The following is a 23,217-nucleotide window of genomic DNA, read 5'->3' as shown; positions in this document are numbered from 1 at the left end:
ATTGTATTAAAATTTTATAATTTCGCTTTGAGGTAATTTCGTTTTGTTTTCTGACTTGTCATAAATTATGATCACTTTCCACACTAGATTCATACAAAATATGACATTGGATTTTTTTTTCATCTCTGATGTATTTATCTGCAATATATCAATTATGAATGAATGTTGTAGAAAATCGCCCAGACGAATCCTTCTTCAGTAGATTGGACTCTAGCCTTAAGAAGAACACGGCTTTTGTGAAAAAACTGGTATGTAGATATATAAGGAATAAGGAATTATTTTTTTGAGTTTTATGAGGTGATAATTTCGGTCGGGGCATGATCAAATCCATTAAAGCCCGAAGGGCGTGATCAAATCTATCATAACAGCCCGAAGGGCTTTATGATAGATTTGATCACGCCTCGACGGAAATTATCACCTCATAATATTCAGAGAATGATTCTTTATTACTTATATTTATATAATTTTAATCCATCGTACGATTAAATATATAAATAAGCAAACTCCGCTGGCGTTTCTATTTGGTGTCATTTGTACAATGGGTTATATAGTACAAAATCGATACGTAGTGTTACCACAGGCAAAGACACTGGAAAATGTAAATATATATAGTGTAAAACTCTGTAAAAATTAATATAATATGTCTTCATTTAAAAAAAATTTGCTAGCATGCATTATTTGTTTATTTCAAATGAGGAAATATATTTGTTGCAGAAAAATTTAACAGAATCACAGAAGGAGAGTTTGACAAAAGACTTCAATGGCTTGAACTTGAACAAGTACATAGGAGAGGCAGTGAGTATAAGAAGTGTTAAGGATTCATGATGATGATAATTCATTATAGTCGCAACAAATAACCTCAAAGAAAAAAATATTTGAAGAAAATATAAATTTCAATATTATTTGAAGTATCAATAGACAAAATTGAATAATAATAAAATAAAAATTATGCCACACTTAATTAGAGGAAAGAGATTACTTCTCATTTAAGAGGCATATTTAGGACTTTGATTTTCTTGTGTCGTAGGCCGCAGCCATTACAGAGGCGAAGCTGAAGATGTCGGACATAGCCTGTGGGGTCCACATCTGTTGTCTGTTCTTCCAGCGCTACTCCGACTTCTCCAACTCTCTGATGGAAAACTGGCAGAAATACCTACTGAGCAAGAAGGATGAAAAGGTAGCCAGCTTAAAGCAGTATACTGTGCAATTAATAATTTCTGTTAGTGAATGCACCAAATCAAGATGAACTCACTTAAAATTTTTGAATATGGATTGTCAATTTCTCAACATATTTTAAATTAGAGTTAATTGCAGTCTTGAGACTAAAACAATTTATTGAGAATTGTTTGCTATACTAGAACATATTTTATTTATCTACTGTATGTATTTTGATAAAATATTTAATAGATAGAGTGTATTTCTATTTTTTTTGTAATAAAAGTTGCTAATCTCCATTACTATATATATTAATATATTCATTTATGCTCTGTTTAACCGTTCTGGTGGCAGATGTTCAGTTTCATTACTTTCGGTAATTGATTTGACATACATGTCTTATATATAAAAGCTAAACAATTTTGGTTTTGATAACATACATGTATATAAGTTAGATAGAAAGCATTGTTTTAGTTCTCGGAGGAAAAATCGAGGAATATGTCGGGTAGACAGAGTTCTGGTAATCAAAAGAACAAGGTATCGTAAGACCCAATTTTGGCCTGGAATGAGGGGCCACTGCATTACTTTTTCATGCCTTTGTGTTTTAAAAATTAGACTTTATTATTGTTATTGGACACATACTTCTTGTAAGTCTTTGAAGAAAAGTGTGTATACTGTTAGTATGTCAAGAGAGGGTAAAACACCATAAACCTATACAGCACACCATATTCTAAACACCATAAACCTATACAGCTCACCATATTCTAAACACCATAAACCTATACAGCACACCATATTCTAAACACCATAAACCTATACAGCACACCATATTCTAAACACCATAAACCTTTACAGCACACCATATTCTAAACACCATAAACCTTTACAGCACACCATATTCTAAACACCATAAACCTTTACAGCACACCATATTCATCGATACATAGTAATCTACATTGTGCATAAACAAACTGTAATAAATTCACTTTAATAAATATTCTGAAATGTAATTTTCAGGATAAAATACAGTTAATTGTAATATCTTCTGTATTGAATCTGGTTTATTATAAACTACACACATGATTGTACACTAGCTTTCAACAGAAAAACCCAAACATATGGGTACTGTAACAGTCCTCTACCAATGAAGATTTCTCTAGGATTGCTGTAAAAGTTCTAGTTTATGATTCAAGTATATGACCATAAGGGCAAGATACAAATACATGATCATTGTATGTTAACTAGTATGTAACTTTTATACAAATGTTTAAGCTTTACAATTTTCATATTGTCTGCAGTTCCCTTTCAGAGTTTTTTTGTTTGTTGGCTTTTATTCTTCATCAATTTAGATTGTTATTTAAAATTCAAATGTGATGAATTTGACATTTCAGTATAAAACCTGGCCTGATATTAGGGAGTTTATATTCAAATTCTTCTTTTTTTTCAAAGTCCCAGTTCTTTTAACAAACATCTAATAGAAGCATTAGTTTATTTTTTTTATAATATATAAACCAACTTTTCAGGTAGTTTATTTTTTTAATAATATATAAACCAACTTTTGGGTTTTTTAATTTTTTAAATAATATATAAACCAAGTTTTGAGTTAGTTAGTCTGTATTTAATGTTAAAGGTGTGACTTTGGGGTTAACATTGCGTACTTTGTGGAACAGATAACCAACCCCAGCAAGTACAGGGTGGACTTGCGCTTCTTCGCCGAGTTGCTGTCGGTGGGGCTGTTTAACCTGGGTAAGGGACTAAACGTCCTGGCTGGTCAGCTCAGCTTCCTGACCCTGGGGGACAAGGAAGAACACAACAACCTGACCATACTGACCAGCTTCTGTAAGCACTGCGGGGACGACTACGCTGGCCTGCTGCCCAGGAAAATCAGGTAACTATCAGTCATTCCTTATGAATGTTCATAGGGAAATCAGATACTGTTTACATGTACATATAAATCCTACCCTATTGAGTGTTATGTAGGAATCTTCTGGCATAGATCAATCCTTTCTTTCTCAGAATAAAACATAGAAAAATCCAAACACTATAGAAAATGCAACATAGAGAAATCCTGGTATAGAGATATCATTCCTAGCCTTACTGAATGTAACAGTTAGTCCAAGAGGAGATCTATCATGTTTGTACAGAGAGATCCTGGTATAGAGATATCATCCCTAGCCTTACTGAATGTAACAGTTAATCCGAGAGGAGATGTATCATGTTTGTACAGAGATCTAGTATTAAATGTTTGTAATCTCAATTGTTTCATGTTGTACACCTGTAGGTTGTTGGCTGAGAAACATGGAGTAGAAATCCCACGTAGCACAGTGAGTAATTGTACATGATTATATCTTAATTACCTGTAGAAAAATTGGATGTACATGTATAATCATACCCCCCACAAACAAAGTTTGGGGGGGTATATAGGAAAAACCTTGTTCGTCCTGTCTGTCTGTGCAGAATTTGTGTCCGGTCCATATTTTTCTTATGGAGAAACGTTGGAAGTTCTTACTTCACACAAAGATTGCTTATGACCGAAGGGTGTGTCATGACTTGACCCAGGTCAAGTCAAGGTCACTGGCAGAAAAGTGCAAAATTCATGTCCAGTCCATATCTTTCTTATGGACAAATATTGGAAGTTCTTAATTCACATGAAGATTGCTTATAATCTGAGGTGTGTCATGACCTCGACCCAAGGTCATTTGAGGAAGTTCAAGGTCATTAAGGTCATTGTTTGAAAAATGCTTAATTCCTGTCTGTGTCATGTCTTGTTTTAATGGAAATAATTACAAGCTAAAATTTGACACAAAGCTTGCTTGTCTCGGGCCACATAAAATTATTTTTTAGATTCTCATCCCTGTTTCTCTGAAAATGGCCTGCCCCGATGTATTTTTTTTGGAAAAAAAAAATGTGTGGGAAAAAAAAATTGGAAAAAAAATGGGGCTCAGTATACCAATAATTCAAAATGTATATATTAAATGGCTGCTTGACATGTAGATTTTCGTTTGATTCGAGTCATGTTTGTTAACATAGGGATGCAAATGTCCTCATGCATTAACAGTAAACTTGAAATAAAATGGAATTTAAAAAATAGAAATTGGTTTGTGTACTCATATTAGCATTAACAGTTTTAAAAAATGTAGCAATTGTTATTTATAGAAAATGGACGGTGAAATAGATTCATCCAATATTTTCTATAATAGAAAAAATACATGAGTTATGATTTTTTCTTAGCGGGGGGTATCAATTGTGAGTTTGATCTCAGTACCTGTAGTTATTTTCAAACAGAATGAATTGTCTAGGCCCAAGATTAACATAGACCGTAATGGCATCCCTTGATGCTTAATTTTAATTGTTTTTAACATAAAGCTTAAAATAAACAATGAAATGGAGTGTAAAATTGGATGTAAAGCTGGAAACATTGAATGATGTTAAGACTAGTAATGTGTAAACAATTTAAAGTGAAGTGTAAAATTTGATGTAAAACCTGAAACATTTAATGTTATTATACTTTCATGTTAAATACTGAAATTTGATTGGTTTAGACGCAGGTGATAATCCATTCTATTACCCTCAGCATTAGCAACACACTTAGCAATGGGTAACACAACGAATTATTACATGGCTGCGCATAAATTATGCGCGTACGGTTCGCCATAAAATTTGCATCATTTCTATAAAAAAGCAGTAAAAAATTCTCTTAAAATTTAGACATTCAGTATAATAAAATAAATAGTGCCTGAAATTGACACCCCGAGGAAACCATTGTCAACCAACGCGAAGGTTTTCGAGGGGTGTCAATTTCAACTGTTACCCTCCCAAACAGGCACTATTTGTATAATGTTAATACTTGTAATGTTTTGTAGCTGCTGCCGCCAGAGAGACAGAAGGGGTGCCGTAACTTACTGGGGGAATACTACCAGTCCCTGTGTAAACACCTACTGATGGACCACAAGGAGCTTAAAAACATGGAGAGACAGAACAGACGCATCCTACAGGTAGGCCTGTTAGGTCTGTGTATAACATGGAGAGACAGAACAGATGCATCCTACAGGTAGGCCTGTTAGGTCTGTATATAACATGGAGAGACAGAACAGACGCATCCTACAGGTAGGCCTGTTAGGTCTGTGTATAACATGGTGGATAGGAAATTAGGCGGTTTGGAAAGAACTAGTCGGCAGACTTTGTATTTCAATATATTAAAGAGAATGTGGTTAATTGAAAAATTCCAGAAATTATCATTGAGTCTAACATATGATGGTAGCATTTAAAAAAAAAAAAAAAAAAAAAAAATTTGAAGAATTAAGAGATGACCTACAGCACAGTTATACACATAAAAGAGCCATTTCTTACTAGCTAGTTATTTTCAGAAATAAACATTGTTCTTGTGAAGCAGTGTATTGAATATGACATTAAACATTCTATTTGTTTCTTTTAAGTGAAGCAGTGTATTGAATATGACATTAAACATTCTATTTGTTTCTTTAAAGTGAAGCAGTGTATTGAATATGACATTTAACATTCTATTTGTTTCAGACCAAAGGAGAGCTAAGCGCAGAAAGGAAAGAAACCTTTGACACACTGTTACAGACGTATCAGAAGCTTCTGGCCAACACCGCAGTCTTTGCCGTGAGTGATCATACAACTAGCTTCCTTAGATACTGTGGACTCATTGATAACCTTGAAGGCTCAATTTTTGTAGATTTCATTAGTACTTCTTACCCGTGAAATGATATTTCCGTGAAGTACAAGGTCTTTAGTCAGTATGCAAAGAAGCAAATCCACATAATTTACATCCCAACAGCCTGTAGAAAATTTACAAGCTATGAATAATGGCCCTTACAAATGTAAATGATTCCACGGCACATGGACATTAAAAAACTGCAGATGACCATTGTATAATTTGTAGAAAAAGGGTAACTGTTACTTCCATGTACTTGACACTCTTTGCAATTGTAGTCTACATTCCACTACTTATAAAATTCTAATTTGTTATAAAAAAGCACTACAATCATTCGAAAGTTCAAGGGGGGGGGGGGTTACTTCCAGAATTATTAAGTTTAAGCTGTCAATATAGAACTGAATTTGTGTGTAGATTCCTGAATGACTGTATACTATAATTGTTATTACATTTGGCTGTGTATTTAGCATTTTTTGGCAAAATGCAGTTCTGCTAAATCAAGTACACGTATTTCATTAAATATCAAATATATAAATTACTATAGGTAGATAAAAATGTACATTAAGAAATGCCTTAAATCAAATACACATTAAACTACACGCTAAATATGTTAACAATATGTCTGGTTTATTTTGTAGGACCTGTTGGATGAAGATTTGCCTGAGTTACCCGAGGATGGTACGATATAGAGGCTCAATTTGTTATTCACTAACCTAAAACAACTGATATAGAGGCTCAATTTGTTATTTACTAACCTAAAACAACTGATATAGAGGCTCAAAGTGTTACTCACTGACCTAAAACAACTGATATAGAGGCTCAATTTGTTATTCACCAACCTAAAACAACTGATATAGAGGCTCAATTTGTTACTCACTAACCTAAAACAACTGATATAGAGGCTCAATTTGTTACTCACTAACCTAAAACAACTGATATAGAGGCTCAATTTGTTTCTCACCAACCTAAAACAACTGATATAGAGGCTCAATTTGTTATTTACTAACCTAAAACAACTGATATAGAGGCTAAATTTGTTACTTACTAGCCTAAAACAACTGATATAGAGGCTCAATTTGTTACTTACTAGCCTAAAACAACTGATATAGAGGCTCAATTTGTTACTAACCTAAAACAACTTATATAGAGGCTCAATTTGTTATTCACTAACCTAAAACAACTGATATAGAGGCTCAATTTGTTATTCACTAACCTAAAACAACTGATATAGAGGCTCAATTTGTTTCTCACCAACCTAAAACAACTGATATAGAGGCTCAATTTGTTATTCACTAACCTAAAAAACTGATATAGAGGCTCAATTTGTTACTCACTGACCTAAAACAACTGATATAGAGGCTCAATTTGTTATTCACTAACCTAAAACAACTGATAAAGAGGCTCAATTTGTTACTCACTAACCTAAAACAACTGATATAGAGGCTCAATTTGTTATTCACTAACCTAAAACAACTGATATAGAGGCTCAATTTGTTTCTCACCAACCTAAAACAACTGATATAGAGGCTCAATTTGTTTCTCACCAACCTAAAACAACTGATATAGAGGCTCAATTTGTGATTCACTAACCTAAAACAACTGATATAGAGGCTCAATTTGTTTCTCACCAACCTAAAACAACTGATATAGAGGCTCAATTTGTGATTCACTAAACTAAAACAACTGACATAGAGGCTCAATTTGTTATTCACTAGCCTAAAACAACTGATATAGAGGCTCAATTTGTTATTCACTAGCCTAAAACAACTGATATAGAGGCTCAATTTGTTTCTCACTAGCCTAAAACAACTGATATAGAGGCTCAATTTGTTATTCACTAGCCTAAAACAACTAATATAGAGACTCAGTTTGTTTCTCACCAACCTAAAACAACTGATTCATACCCGAAATTTCACTATTATAGCAGAGCCACATAACTTTACATTGTGGCCAATTTCTTGTTTTTTTATTCAGAAATCAAGCGAGATGACGACACAGGTTTTGACATTTTCAACCCCGAAACAAGTGCTGAGGTACTCAATTCTCCTTAGTAGAAAGATAGAATGATTGATGATTTGATTCTTATCGTAATTCACTATCTAAATGGCTGTATCATTTACTACCTTATTCCATACAATGTGATATATCAAGGTTACAATATGACTTGCATTAATTTTTTATCCATGAACTGTATCTATCTGCTTGATGTTACACCTGTTCCATCCAAGTCTATAAATAACTGTTATGGTCAGATCTATGAACTGCATATCAATGCTTTATGGTTGTAGTTCCAGTACACAGGGGACAGTACTCTGTTTGAAGACGAAGATGCCAGGTCCTTCTACGAGACTCTACCTGATCTCAAGGCGTTCATCCCCGGGGTAAGGGAGTGTGTAGAACTATACCGTATCACACATTGTAATTGTAGCTGTGTGGCTATTGTCAGGAATCAAAAGTGTACAGCAGTCAATGATGATCTATGTATAACTGTGTGTCAGAGAGATTGGCAAACAGTTTAATATCAATGCATTTACCCATCCTGTATTTTCAACTATTGAATTGCTGTGCATTTTGTGAATTTCTGTGTAATCTGTGACAATTGTTTACTAGCCCATCATTATAGAAGTTTCTTGTCTTCTGTGTGGCAATTGTTGTGTGGTTTTCCTATCTGGTAATTATTGTGTGGTTTTCGAATGTGGTATTTATTATGCGGTTTTCTGTGTGGTAATTATTGTGTGGTTTTCCTATCTGGTAATTATTGTGCGGTTTTCGGTTTGATGATTGATGTGTGGTTTTCCTATCTGGTAAATATTGCCTGGTTTTCTGTGTGGTGATTATTGCGTAGTTTTTCTATTTGATAATTATTGTGCAGTTTTCTGTGTGGTGATTGTTGTGTGGTTTTCCTATCTGGTAATTATTGTGCGGTTTTCTGTGTGGTGATTAATGTGTGGTTTTCCTATCTGGTAATTATTGTGCGGTTTTCTGTGTGGTGATTAATGTGTGGTTTTCCTATCTGGTAATTATTGTGCAGTTATCTGTGTGGTGATTATTGTGTGGTTTTCCTATCTGGTAATTATTGTGTGGATTTCTGTGTGGTTTTCGTATGTGGTAATTATTGTGCAGTTTTCTAAGTGGAAATTGATGTGTGGTTTTTCTATCTGGTAATTATTGTGCGGTTTTCTAAGTGGTGATTATTGTGTGGTTTTCCTATCTGGTAATTATTTTGGGTTTTCTTTGTGGTGATTGATGTGTGGTTTTCCTATCTGGTAATTATTGTGCGGTTTTCTGTGTGGTGATTGATGTGTGGTTTCCTATCTGGTAATTATTGTGCGGTTTTCTAAGTGGTGATTATTGTGTGGTTTTCCTATCTGGTAATCATTGTGTGGTTTTTGTATGTGGGCATTGTGCGGTTTTCTGTGTGGTGATTGATGTGTGGTTTTCCTATCTGGTAATTATTGTGTGGTTTTCGGTTTGATGATTGATGTGTGGTTTTCCTATCCGGTAATTATTGTGCGGTTTTCTGTGTGGTGATTGTTGCATGGTTTTTCTGTTTGGTAAATAATGCCTGGTTTTCTGTGTGGTGATTATTGCGTAGTTTTTTCTATTTGGTAGTTATTGCGTGGTTTTCTGTGTGGTAATTATTGCGTGGTTTTTCTATTTGATAATTATTGCGTGGTTTTTCTATTTGGTAATTATTTTCTATGGTTTTTCTGTGTGGTGATTATTGCGTGGTTTTTCTGTAGATTTGCTACAAGGACAGTGAACAGTCTGGAACCAAGGACGGCAGTAAGGATGACATCACCTCTCTAGATGAAGGTAACAACAGATAGCATCTACCTACTCAGTACATAGATCAGGTGGAGAGGGCTGCACAAGTTAAACAACTCTTGTCCAATCTCATTCTAATTTATTACAATTAAATATTAAAATATGTTCAAACCAAACTTGGACATAATATAGAGGTTATATTTGACAATGTCCAGTTAATAGATAGAACTCATCTAGAAAGCTCAGAGAAGCTATGAATGATCATTAATATGAAATTCTATATTTGGTGATAAGATTCTTTAGGACTGTTATTGTTTGGCCTGAAATGCATACATTTTCAGGATGTGAGAGCAATTTGCTTATAAATTAAAGTCTGACATAGTCTAGTAAACAAATCTCATATATAAAACCATTGGTATTTTATTATTTGATATTGATGTGCTACAGGCAACACCAACTGTGAAACATGATATTTCCAACTGTGTAATTTTATGAATTTTGAGCAATGATTTGTGTATGAATTTTACAGACTGGGTGTATATTTGTTTGTGTTAGATATGGAGAGCCTACAGATAGAGGATGTGGAGAGAGAGATGGAGACGGAGAAACAGATTGCTGAAGTTGAGAGTAAAGAGGCGGAGCAGCAGGAACAGGAAGAGGTACTGGAGGATTATGGGATGCTTCCAGACGCAGATGGTGAGTCTACAGTCGCTGAAGTTCCAGCACCCCTCCCTGATTTCTTTATGTTTCTTTAAAGCAATTAAAAACCGGACCTTTCAGACTAGAAAATTATCCATTCACCCAACCGTGCACATACATGTACATGTACGTACAGTGTGTAACGTGTTAAAAACTCCATTAACATATGCATATTAAAGAATTGGAAGTTAAATTCTTTGAATTGTGTTGTTAGTTATTATTATGTGGGCAGATTTAAGACTAATCAGTTATTTATTTGTTACCTTCAAATGCATTTAGTTTCAAATCTACAATATCTACTTATGAATTAAGGTACGCTAGTTCTTGTGCACATGTGGATTGGGTTGGTGAACACTTTCTTTACTCTTCCATTGGCCATTGTTCCCATTGGCTACTACTGTGGAATCATTCTAATTCGTGTGGGCCAATTTTCGTGGATTGTTACTTTTTTGTTCATGCGTGGGGGTGTAATTTCGTGGATGAATCAATTACTGTTTCATAACTCTTTCTAAAATTGTATTCGTTGAGGATTAAAATTCATGGGGGAGGGCTACCCACGAATACTGCGAAAATTGAGCCACCACGAATTCTAATGATTCCATAGTATTATCGAATCAGATCATTTCTATTATTATAAAACCCGGTAACTTTTGATATTGTTTCACTGTGGGTCCGGCCATTGTGTACACCAACACAGATATTTTTCATGACATTAACAGGTACTTTAAAACCAAGAAGTAAGTTGCTGAAGAAGTTGTTTTGATTTATATTTTATGTTTATTGTTACTTTTACATGTGTATTTCATAATATTTTAGAGTTTAAACTGTTTACTGCATTTGTCATTAAAAAGGTTCAGCATTTAAACTTTTCAATTTAAAACATGGTAAAGCAGATAGCAACATATTAAGGATTATATGATTTTGATCTTTTATGATCTGTACTATTAATAACATTATTAAATTGGCATTGAATTTTTTTTGAAATTGAAATATACATGTATTTCTGTTGAGCAGAAGAGGATACTGACACAGGGAGTCTAATGAAGATGCAGTATGAAGCTTACATCCAGACATTACCTAACAGTGTCAACAAGGACCTCATTGACAAGGTAGGCATAGATCCACGGATTTAATAAGGACCTAAGTAACAGGGATACTTCCAGACAATGTCAGCTGAGACCTCATTGACAACTGTTTATAAAATAAGACTTTAAGCTGGTACACAAGACCTCAATCACAAGTTACAGCATAGGATCTCATTGGCAAAGCATGTGTATGTTCAGCAGTCAAACTAATGCATAATTACTGAAAGAACTTTTCACAGGTACTTTTGGTTATTTTATAGAATATCACACTGTTGTTTTGATCTCGGACCTGGTATTGGCCTGAGTGGTTGGTACCTGCCCAAATATGAGTTTACACTATATGTGTTATAATGAACTTTGTTTTATTGAAATCTCTTGATAGCATCTCACTGTGTATTTGCAGGCTGCGGTCGAGTTTTGTATGAACTTCAACACTAAGAGTAACAGGAAAAAGTTGGTGAGGGCACTGTTCACGGTCCATCGCACCAGGTCAGTCACAAGATAACAGCCAGTCAATTTGTCCCTCTTAGGATGCTTAAAGGGGCATGGTCACAATTTTGGTCAAATTCTATTTTTCTTTATTTTATGATGTACAATGCTTTGGGAATGCATTTCCAATGACCAAATGAAATTGGAGACAGTAGTGAAGTTATAAGGAAGATACAGGACTCATAATTCTTTGTCATGTAAACAAGGCTCGTGCCCTGCTTTTGTTTACATTAGTTCAATATACCGATAAAAGTTCTTTATCAAGATGATTTTCCCATCTTCTTATTCAATTCAAGCATGAATAAACAGATCTTAACGTTTACCACATTCATTTTCGGTCTAAAACTGACATTTTCACTTCAATGTTCAAAATGTAAACAAACGCTTTGTTTACATAGTAAAGAATTGTAAGCTCTGTAAATCGCTTTTAACTCAACAAATGACACTTAAAATTTGGTTGCCTATTAAAAATGCCTCGTATTGTAAACATTAAAATCGGGAAAATAATTTTTGATGAAAATCATGACCATGCCCCTTTAAGATTTATCATATCTCTTATTTAGCTTGTGTAATAATGATTCTGAAAAAATCTTTTATGAAAATATTTTAGTAATTAATGGAAGATGGGATTAGTCAACCTTGAATGTTTTAATTGTGTACAGTAACCTAGGTGCAATTTGCTGCCATTTCCTTTCTGGTGCATCCCAAGCCAATAAATAAATTGGTTCTGTTGTATAACATGTAGCATTCTATACTGATTGAACTGTGTGACTGTATTTGTAATACAGGTATGACCTGCTGCCATTCTACTCACGCTTTGTGGCCACCCTGTACCCTTGTATGCCAGACGTGGCCAGTGATCTGGTGCAGCTCCTTAAAGGAGACTTCAGATGGCATGTAAGTCATACACAGAGACAGATTTACCGTATTTTCCCGACGACTCGTCGATGCGGACGACTCGTCGAATTGCCCATTTTTAGCCAAAATTTAAACAAAATCCTATGATACGTCGATCTCAGACCATACGTCGATCTTATCACTTCAAAATGGCCTATAAAACTGCAGTAACATTATCAGTGTATGATGCCACGATGTCACCGATATTGCTACCAATTATTATTAATGATTAACATTTAAACAATTACGCTTTATACTTATGCATCAAATTTTAAAATACCGGCAACTTCTACAAAGTCGCATGCATTGTAAACAATTCCCGATATCGCGTGTAATGCAAAACTAAACTTACTTTGTCAGAAATATTTTATTCCCAAGCATTAAAATAAGTATCCACTCTGACTATCGCCAGTGTATTCGCCATTACGTAACCAGCCACCTGTTGACTCGGCGCGTGGTCAATGTTTGTTTAACAATTTCCGGTGTCATAGGCATGCACCTGTCTCGTGTCGGACTTCAAAGGGGGATCTCAAGTGCAGAAAGCTTAGCAATTACTATGATTTGATGAAACTTGTTTACTTTTCCAGTAATGGAGTTACACGCTATTGTTTTAGATAGACACTGTTAGAAATAAATCGATCATTTGTACGACTTGATAATGACGATATACGACATACATACGTTTCCTAAAAAAATTATCTAACAATAATCAAAGAATTGGACAATAATTAATCAATGAACTATAATCACTCTTATAACGGTACTCTTTATATACACAGGGAGTGAAATTGCCGTAAAGATCTCAGCCTTAGGGCAAGATTATTAACACAACCGGTGTCAGCCTATTGTATAAACAGTAGTATTGATAATTGCCGATTACGTATTTTAAGATTGAATTTGACCATCAAATATTTCTGATTTATACTTTCCACTAACAACTCTTTACAAATAAAATAATTAAATTAAAAAAAAACATCCCCCGGACCTACTGCAATATTTTCTTCCATTCAAACTTGGTTTCAATTTTACTGCGCAATGTTATCTTCCTACTAGTGATACATAGAACCATGTGACGATGTGTTTATAAAAACGGAACGGTAAAACTTTTAATTGATTAAAGACAATGTAACATTTTTTAATAACTGTTGTTATTATAATGTATTTAAGTGTTGACAGATGAGTGAAAATGATAATTATTAAAGAGGAACAGTGAATTCAACAACGTAATTTTCGATCACACAGCCAACTTAAGATGATTAAAACCAAGATTTTTGATGCTATTTTTAAAAAAATTCTGACTACGAGCCTACGACAAGTCGAACAAGACGATAAGTCGGGTGCTCTGCTTCAGAGGAAAAAAATACCGACTAATCGTCGGAAAAATACGGTATACCGACATTGTATATGTGTGTGATAGTCGTACACAGGGACAGATTCATACTGACATTGTATGTGTGCTATAATCGTACACAGAGCTAGATTCTTACTGACATATATGTGTCTAGAGTCAGGCATAGAGGATCATGCACAACACAGGTTCATATCAATGTAATATGTGGTTAAAACACATCAGTAGGCTGGTAAGTTATACATACATGTACCACACCATTTATACCAACATAGCATCTGGTTAAATTGTACAATATTCAATGGATTATATTTATATTATTATTTAGTTTTCTTTTGTTTTAACAGTTGTCAAACAGTATGTATTTTTATCCTAAGGCCTATTTTTTTTATTTATTTATTACATGTTCATAGTCCTATGTTCTCTGGGTTTTTATTCCAAAGGTACGCAAGAAGGATCAAATCAACATTGAGTCCAAGTTAAAAACAGTGAGATTCATAGGTAAGTTTCTCCATTTTGTTAAAGATGGAGTATTGAAGGTCTGGAAATATTTTTACGACAAATGATTGTTAACTCAGAGACTAAAGGGCAATAGCAAAAATGTGCATCAAATTGCGTGTGAAAGGTCCATTCATTGTAATCTTTTTATTTCTTTCTCCTCACCCTAAATTTTTAGGCAAGCTTTAATTTGAGATATCTGGACAAATCACTTAAAAAATATAATTTATCACTTAACAGCCCAAACGGGTATAAACTCCCTAGAATACATCTCGCAAATAATTGCGAGTACCAAAAATATAAATTCGCAAATTCACCGGGGATCTTTCAATTTTAGAATGACAGCTTCTTTTATTTTTTTAGAATATAGAATATAAATGCATGTAACTCTTATTATTTCTTATAATTATATGAATATTATATTGAATCAAAGGCATGTTTTCAACACTCTGCATTTTGGTTCATTTAAAAAAATTTTTAATGGATCTTAACTAAATAGAGAAAGACTAAAACTGGATATGCATCGGACATTTTTTGTTACGAGTAAAGTTACGATGAAAAATCAACTCACAAGATTTTGACTTACCATATGGATATTCCAACTCGCATTTTGCAAGTTGTATATAGCAAGTTTCAAACCCTGCTTAAAATCAATGCTTAGTTACATGTACTGTATTGTGTTGGAAAAAGGCTTACCATCCACATGTACATCATCAAAGTAAGCAAGTTTCTTAGCAAGTAAAATGATTCATTTACTGTAAGATGCATGATATGGAAGTTTGATTAAATTTTATTGTTTTTTCAAAAAATTTTAAACTGTTCTGTTGTAGGGGAACTGGTCAAGTTCAAACTGTTTCCAAAGTCTGAAGCACTTCACTGCCTTAAGGTAACTCGGGGACATTTCCTTCAGTTTGCACAATTTACATGTAACCAGCACACTTGTTTTACATGTAATATTTTGTAAATACCTTGCTTGGCTAAAAAATAAATTTCATTATTTTGTAGTTTAAAAATATATTTTGATTTGATAATTGAAAGAAGATTGCCTTGGCTAATAAAATTTACAAATGATTTTCAATCTACTTAAGAATGGTTTTTTTTTAATTTTTATTTTCTAATGCTCATTATGCTCTTTGACTTGACAGATGCTGATGTTCGACTTTTCACATCACAATATAGAGATGGCATGTGCTCTGTTGGACTCATGTGGACGATTTCTGTATAGATCCCAGGACTCACACCACAGGACCAAAATTTATCTGGTACAGTAATCTGTAACCAAAATCCATCTGGTGTAGTAGTCATTTACCAAAATCTTTTCTGGTACAGTAGTCAGTGACTAAATTATCTCGTACAGTAGTCATTTACCAAAATCTACCTGGTACAGTACTCAGTAACCATAATCTATCTGGTACAGTAGTCAGTGACTAAATTATCTCGTACAGTAGTCATTTACCAAAATCTACCTGGTACAGTAGTCAGTAACCAAAATCTATCTGGTACAGTAGTCATTTACCAAAATCTATCTGGTACAGTAGTAAGTGACTAAATTATCTCGTACAGTAGTCATTTACCAAAATCTACCTGGTACAGTAGTCAGTAACCAAAATCTATCTGGTACATTAGTCATTTACCAAAATCTATCTGGTACAGTAGTCAGTGACTAAATTATCTTGTACAGTAGTCATTTACCAAAATCTATCTGGTACAGTAGTCAGTGACTAAATTATCTGGTACAGTAGTCATTTACCAAAATCTATCTGGTACAGTAGTCATTTACCAAAATCTATCTGGTACAGTAGTCATTTACCAAAATCTATCTGGTACCAAAATCTACCTGGTACAGTAGTCTGTAACCAAAATCTATCAGGTACAGATGTCAGTAACCAAAATCTATCTGGTACAATAATCAGTAACCAAAATCTATCTTCTACAGATGTCAGTAACCAAAATCTATCTGGTACAGATGTCAGTAACCAAAAATTATCTGGTATGGTAGTTGTTTACTAAAATCGATCTGGTGCAATTATCTGATAGTCAATAACCCAAATATACCTGGTAAGTTGTCAGTTACATTTTTGGTAGCTGTTTTTGTAATGTGACCTTTATTTCTACTGTGTGCTGTAATTATATCCCACAAGTTGTGAGGGATATAATGTTTTTGACTGGTGTGTCTGTCGGTCTGTCTGTCAGTCAGTCAGTCTGTCTGCCAGTCAGTCTGTCAGTCAGTCAGTCAGTCAGTCAGTCTGTCTGTCTGTCTGTCAGTCAGTCTGTCAGTCAGTCAGTCTGTCTGTCAGTCCTGTTCTTTGGTAAGATAACTCCTCTTAAACCCCTGCACAAAATTTGTTAAACTTTGTAGGCAATAAGACACAATATGCAGATGTGCACTTACTAGGAAATTCTGATTCCATTATTTTTCTTGGAATTTTGTCCCCTTTGAAGCTAGCATTTTTAGTTTTTAAAGAAAAAGGAATAGATGTGCATATTTGCAGGAAGCTTTTTGCAAGTTATGCTCTTAAACAATTTATTTTGTGTATTTAATGCATGTCTTGTCCTTCATTATGTGTAGCATTGTCAAGTAATGGGGAAGCATGGGGTATGTGAGCTTGCTCACTTCTTTCATTGTAGTGTTTATTTGTTCTTACGATGTGCTGAATTTGTACCAGTTTCTGTATTTAACCATGTTTTCTAGCTGTATTTAAACTATTTGCTCTATTTGTATTACAGGTCTGTGTTAAACATGTGTTGTATATAATTAGAGTTCTCTATTATTAATAACACTGTGCTGTTTCTGTAGGACGTGATGATGAGGAAGAAGTCGGCCTTGCACCTGGAGAGTCGCTACACCACTATGATAGAGAATGCCTTCTACTACAGCAATCCCCCTGAGACCCAGCAGTCCGCCCAGAAGATCCGGCCCCCCATGCACGAGTACATACGCAAACTGCTGTACAAGGACCTGTCCAAAGTCACCACAGAAAAGGTAACCACAGGGGCACTGTGTTTCCATTACTGTTAACCAACTATTATTTTGATTGCAGTCAAATTTTGCAAGGTGACAGTAATGTCATAACGTGAATATTTATACCTTTGCTTGATGAGTCCAGAAGACTTTTGGATTGGTACAGTAATATGATTGGCCATCTCTTGGTTTTATCTAGGTGTTACGACAGATGAGGAGACTTCCATGGGACGATCCAGAGGTAAGAGTCGCTCAGTTCTCACCTACAAACTTACCATTGAATTTCCTCATGATCATCTTTAAGGCAGGGTGTCATGTCGTGTTCACATAATTACCAAATGAATGCTTCTTTTATCATTGCTTACAGATAGCATTCTATGCCACCAAGTGTCTGATTGCCGTCTGGAATGTCCGATACAACTCCATTCACTGCGCTGCCAATCTATTGGCCGGTCTGGCACCCTACCATGTGAGTTTGTACCATATACATGATAAAAGTTTACTCTTACCAGTTATGAAGGACTCTGTTTAATATCCATGTTGCCTCTATCTGATACATACAGATATGAAGTTTATTTACAATTAACAGTAATTTAACTGAGTAGAAGAATACCCTCTATATACATGTAGTCAAATTTGCTTTGTTTTATGCAGAAACATATCCAGGGCTCGACATTAACGCTTGTCCGCTTGTCCGGTACCAGTTAAAAAAATATGCGGACAAGTGAATATTGCTGGCCACTTGTCCGACTGGACAAGTGCATTTTTTATATTAAGAAGTCTCCAACATTTAAAAAAGAAAAGAAAGTTTTGTGATAAGTTTATCCGTAGTCTCGTTATAAGTTTATCGATTAGTTATTTTGAATTTCGATCCCGACATCAAATTGCAATGCAATTGAGTTACTCTTGATCGGGATTGAAGTTTACTAATTTCAAACAACTGTCAAGGTGTGGATCTTAGTTCTTACAAAGTACCAAACACATATGTTAACCCTTTGTGTGCGGCGACCCAACATATTGGGTATGGAATAGCCGACGTTACCGTGCGGCAACCCAACATGTTGGGTTTGAGAAAGAAATCAGCACTTAGTTACTTTAGCCTAAAATAAAATTAAAACGGTCGAGTGTTTTTCTTGTGAATCAATAAATTTAAAGACAATAAATGATTTCTGTTTAAAAAATGAAAAATATAAGCCTATTTTTAAAAGAATATAGCTTAAAAGACGAATTTAAATTCGTCATCTAATTTTGGAAATAGGGAAATTCCGCGCCATTACTAATCTCTAAAACAATCGGTCAATCTAAAATTCTAACAAAGAAAACAAAATCAATAACATATATAATCAAGAAAAAAACTATAATTTTGATAAAAAAAAGTAAAAGATTACTTAAGTTAATGTATAAAAAAGAAAGAAGAAGAGGAAATTTGGAGACTTTCTTAACATTGACCTTAACCTTGCGTATTTCTTCCGGTTAAAACGAAAGTTGCAGGTTGTTTTTGTTCATTCGTGATATTTTCGCTAAAAAATGATTACACCAATGTGATTAATTGTTTTTCGGACTGTGTGTACATTTGATTGTTTCATCCTTGCTGTAAGTACGACATATGCCTTCATGATAATTATATAAACACGTTCGAAAACGCGCGAGATATCTCCAAACAGAAAACGCGAGTTATTTACATGTTATCAGTGTTTTAAAATAAAAGTTTAACCACAATTCTTTCATCTTTTGTCCTTATTATTTATAATCTTTTAAGTGAAAGGTTATTATTCATGAAACTATTATTTAAACCTAGTATGAACACAGCAAAAATCATGGAAAATGTAGCTATAATGAATGTTGCTATGCATACGTCAAAAGTATGTCAATGTTTTTCCTTTTCATTATATATTTCATTGAAAACCAACATTTTTCAAAGAATCATTAAAAAGTAACCCCTTGACCGATTTTGAAAAGACCTGGATTGATAAATTCACAATTTCTATAGCTTTTTTGCATCATATTTAAATATTTTTTTCCAATCTTTTGTTTCTGAGATTTGGAGTTACATGTAATAATCCTAAGGCTTGCATATTGCAAAAGATATATAGTAGAGCTCTTAAAAAATATCTTTGTGTTGTGTTTGAAATATCAAATTTTACAAAAGAGTCATCAAAAAAATATTACAATGAATGTCAAAATTTGCGAATTCAATCTACTTTAATCAATATAAATTTCTTCAAAATCTGTCAAAAAATAACAACAGAAAACTTTTTTCAAATAAGTCTTGTTTTCAATGAAATATATAGGGAAAAAATAAAAAAATTGACGTACTTTTGACATGCAAGTGTACATGTAAATACTTATCTTCTGAGAGTACTGAGCAGAAGATAATTTAATGGCAACAGCAAGGAGCATCGAATTTGAAGCATTTTTGAATGAGTTTGCAGCAGAGAACAGTGATTTTGAATTTGACGATTTTGATTTGCGAGTAGATCGACCTACCGAAAACTTAGAAAATTTTATAGATTCAGACAACTGGGTGGCAGGAGATGGGGAGCCCCCATCCCTTGACTAGGCAAAATCTCCTGGCTTAATACAAGCAATAAACAACAAATGTTCACCACAAGAATATTTAAATCATTTTTCAATGACAGTGCATGTTTTTGATTTTCTTGCACAACAGACAGATCTGTATGCACAGCAATTCTTGAGCTCTGCTCAATTGACAATGTTCATGTAGTAGGTTTCACAAACGGTATGAAACAACTTCCTCAGATATGAAGTAATTCATATCACTTCTCATGCTGGTGGAACTTCTGCATCAAGTACTGGAAAACAGACTAACTGACTGCAACACCCTTTTTTCCAAGTGTCATGCCAAGGGACAGGTGTTTGTCTTTGATGACTGTTTTTTCATCTCAATGACAACTCCGATTATGTGCCACATGGGGAAGATGGCTATGATTCTCTCTTTAAACTGGGTCCATTGTATCACAAGATTTTGGAAGGGTAAAGAAAATGTAATGCATGTAATAAGTCTGATGATATAGAACTTTATTTATTATGATACCTACCTGAAATGGAATTGGGGGGTTTTAGAATCACCTTGTTTGTCTGTATATTTGTGAGCTAGAGGACGTGATTTGTGCAGACCACTTCGATATTCTGTCCCAGGTTTCTACTACCACTATCTTTTGCTTAATATTTACGGTAGATAATCAAACACTTATATGTTTGTGCCCTTCTGGTAGATAGAGATGGATACAATATGTAAGATTTACCCATTATAAATCCTTGTAAGAAACATCAAATGTTGTGGAGCACATACATGTAGCTAAGTGGTCAAAAGTATTACCGGTATATCAGTAACCGAATGGTCACTAGTTCAAAACCCTTTGGTCAAACTTGACCTGAGGATGCATCATGTCCCTAATCCAAGTTATTGATCAAGTCATGGTCACATCACAATCAAAATTCAATTTCACAGAGTGTGTTAGTCCGTTTCTTAAAGATATATCCTTTAAAATGGTCATAGTAAAAGAATTTGTTTACTGAAATAAATACTGATTCTGTGAATATATTTCTGCTAACTTGATTCTTTCAAGATTTGACATTGCATGTGTATCAGCCCCATCAAAATTTATGCATAGATAAAGCCATGGTCCCTTGGAGAGGAAATCTACATTTCCAAGTGTACAGCCCAGATAATTAAGCCAGACAAGTATGGGCCTAAAGCTTACATACTTTGTGATGCAGAAAATAAGTATTGTTTGAAAATGAAGTTGCACACAGGGAAATCTTCAGACCCCCCCCCCCCCCAGTGACAAAGATGATACTTGCGACTTGGTTATGTCACTATTATGAAACCACTATGCTTTTGGACACATTCTATACTGTGACAATTACCGGTACATGTATTTTTCAAGTCCACAACTATTCATGGATCTATGGTGTCTCGTAATGGGTGCTACTAGCTGGCACAGTCCGTTCTTATTGACGTGGGATACTCTAAGAGGTTCCCAAACTATTTTCAAATAGTCATTGCAGCATTCTACTTTCCTATTTTGCATTTGCTATAAACATTTATTTTGTGCTCTGTTGATCTGAAATGTTTTCAACATAAACCAAACTTTACCAAAAATATAGTTTATTGATAAGCAGTTTTAAAATGCATGAATTGTAATCACTTTCCAACCATGCATGTGGAAAGTAAAATGTATTTATTAGGACTCTTGAATTGATCTTTGCTTGCAGTGAAAACTTTGAAATGGTGGAAAAAAGTATTTTTTCCCATTTTGACCCTCATCATTTTAAATACTTATGTCCTTTACAAGAAAAATTGTGAAAAAATCATAGGCTTTTTCAAAGAAAACTGATCCATAATCTCCTGAGCAACTCTGGTGGTAATATTTAATGTGTGGTACAAAAACAGGAATGAGCATATAAATACAATTAAAATCTATGGTTGGACAAGGAATCGAACCTGGGACCCCTGCAACTCTAGTCTGGAGCCTACCATTGAGCTATCCAGGCCAATATCCACTGTCATATCATAAAGCCCCAACTACTACATTCCTCTCTCCTTAAATAGTCTTTGACCCCGAATACGCAACACAAGTTCACCTTGTCAAGACTTATATTTATATTGCCTGAACAAGGAAGGTCACAACATCATCTGTAGTAGGAAAGGAGGAATAAGCATATAAATACAATTAAGGTAACTCCATACTCGTAAAATTCTCTGATGAAAGTTGAAAAACCGAACTGATTTCAACTTAACAGACTTAAATTTCATCAATTGTTAGAAAAAAATATTTTGTATATGCTGCAAAGCGTGCAGATGAGTGGAAAGAAGAAAAAGGCCAGGAAGGCAGACTTTATATGAATGTAGCCAATGCAATCTGGCATTGTGCATAGAGCCATGTTTTGCGATATACCACACCAAGCAAGACTATGTTTTAGCTTATAAGAGGCTATTAGGCCAGCCCACCGAGAGGTGAACTCACTTCACTATATATTTAACTGTCCACATTTTATCGGAATTTATAATTTATTGACATTAATTGACATTTGATATTCATTGATTTAACGCATGCATTGAAATGAATTTTTTGAATTGATTTCTGATAATTTTGCCAGCAATTCTTTTTATTTTCTTGATTTAATTTCTCAAAAGTACTTGTATTAATTTTTTTTTCATTTTATTATGGGAAGTATGAGGTTATCCCCATATCAAAACATTGAATATCAAAAAATCTTCATTTTACTTAATTTTGGTTGCCATGGTTACCGAAAAATGGGCATAAATGTAAAAATCCATCTTCATTAATTTGTGTCAGAGAGAGCTGATATTAAACAATATCTGTGACAAATTTCAACAGCGTAAGCTAACAATTACTAAAATTACTTAATGTTAAATACGATATGCTACTAAATTTGCTGATGTTCTGAAACAACTCAGTACTGGGACATAAGTTGCCGTAAAACAAGTCAGCACACAAAGGGTTAAGAAAAAGAAAGGAAGAAAAGGTAGCAAAGATAAAGGATTATGGAAAGAAATGTAACTTATTTTAGGTTTCATTCATCATTGATAGACTATGATGACTTTCCATGTTTAGTTTAAAAAACAGCTGAGAAATCAATATAACAGTTA

At 34.2% G+C, this 23,217-nt stretch overlaps 1 protein-coding gene across 6 annotated transcripts in view; it reads left to right on the top strand.

Annotated features, from left to right (window-relative positions):
* LOC105344597 (regulator of nonsense transcripts 2) overlaps window positions 1–23,217 on the top strand; it is a 43,211-nt gene that overhangs the window by 4,163 nt on the left and 15,831 nt on the right. For 3 of the 6 annotated variants that reach the window (XM_066082960.1, XM_066082959.1, XM_066082963.1), the window contains exons 8-30: window positions 172–248; window positions 715–795; window positions 1,028–1,177; window positions 1,630–1,692; window positions 2,826–3,043; window positions 3,437–3,479; window positions 5,019–5,150; window positions 5,689–5,781; window positions 6,472–6,511; window positions 7,808–7,866; window positions 8,122–8,214; window positions 9,577–9,649; window positions 10,157–10,297; window positions 11,020–11,037; window positions 11,315–11,409; window positions 11,789–11,874; window positions 12,663–12,771; window positions 14,563–14,620; window positions 15,448–15,503; window positions 15,763–15,879; window positions 17,415–17,600; window positions 17,779–17,820; window positions 17,947–18,048. In XM_066082960.1, coding sequence (XP_065939032.1) covers window positions 172–248; window positions 715–795; window positions 1,028–1,177; window positions 1,630–1,692; window positions 2,826–3,043; window positions 3,437–3,479; window positions 5,019–5,150; window positions 5,689–5,781; window positions 6,472–6,511; window positions 7,808–7,866; window positions 8,122–8,214; window positions 9,577–9,649; window positions 10,157–10,297; window positions 11,020–11,037; window positions 11,315–11,409; window positions 11,789–11,874; window positions 12,663–12,771; window positions 14,563–14,620; window positions 15,448–15,503; window positions 15,763–15,879; window positions 17,415–17,600; window positions 17,779–17,820; window positions 17,947–18,048 — 2,132 coding nt within the window. The remainder of the gene's footprint in view (window positions 1–171; window positions 249–714; window positions 796–1,027; window positions 1,178–1,629; window positions 1,693–2,825; window positions 3,044–3,436; window positions 3,480–5,018; window positions 5,151–5,688; window positions 5,782–6,471; window positions 6,512–7,807; window positions 7,867–8,121; window positions 8,215–9,576; window positions 9,650–10,156; window positions 10,298–11,019; window positions 11,038–11,314; window positions 11,410–11,788; window positions 11,875–12,662; window positions 12,772–14,562; window positions 14,621–15,447; window positions 15,504–15,762; window positions 15,880–17,414; window positions 17,601–17,778; window positions 17,821–17,946; window positions 18,049–23,217) is intronic. The other 3 variants (XM_066082962.1, XM_066082961.1, XM_066082964.1) reach the window with 3 other exon arrangements.

The sequence above is a fragment of the Magallana gigas genome, chromosome 4, assembly GCF_963853765.1.
Source record: "Magallana gigas chromosome 4, xbMagGiga1.1, whole genome shotgun sequence".
In the NCBI taxonomy this organism is placed as follows: Eukaryota; Metazoa; Mollusca; class Bivalvia; order Ostreida; family Ostreidae; genus Magallana; species Magallana gigas.
This window is presented reverse-complemented; position numbering and strand designations above follow the sequence as displayed.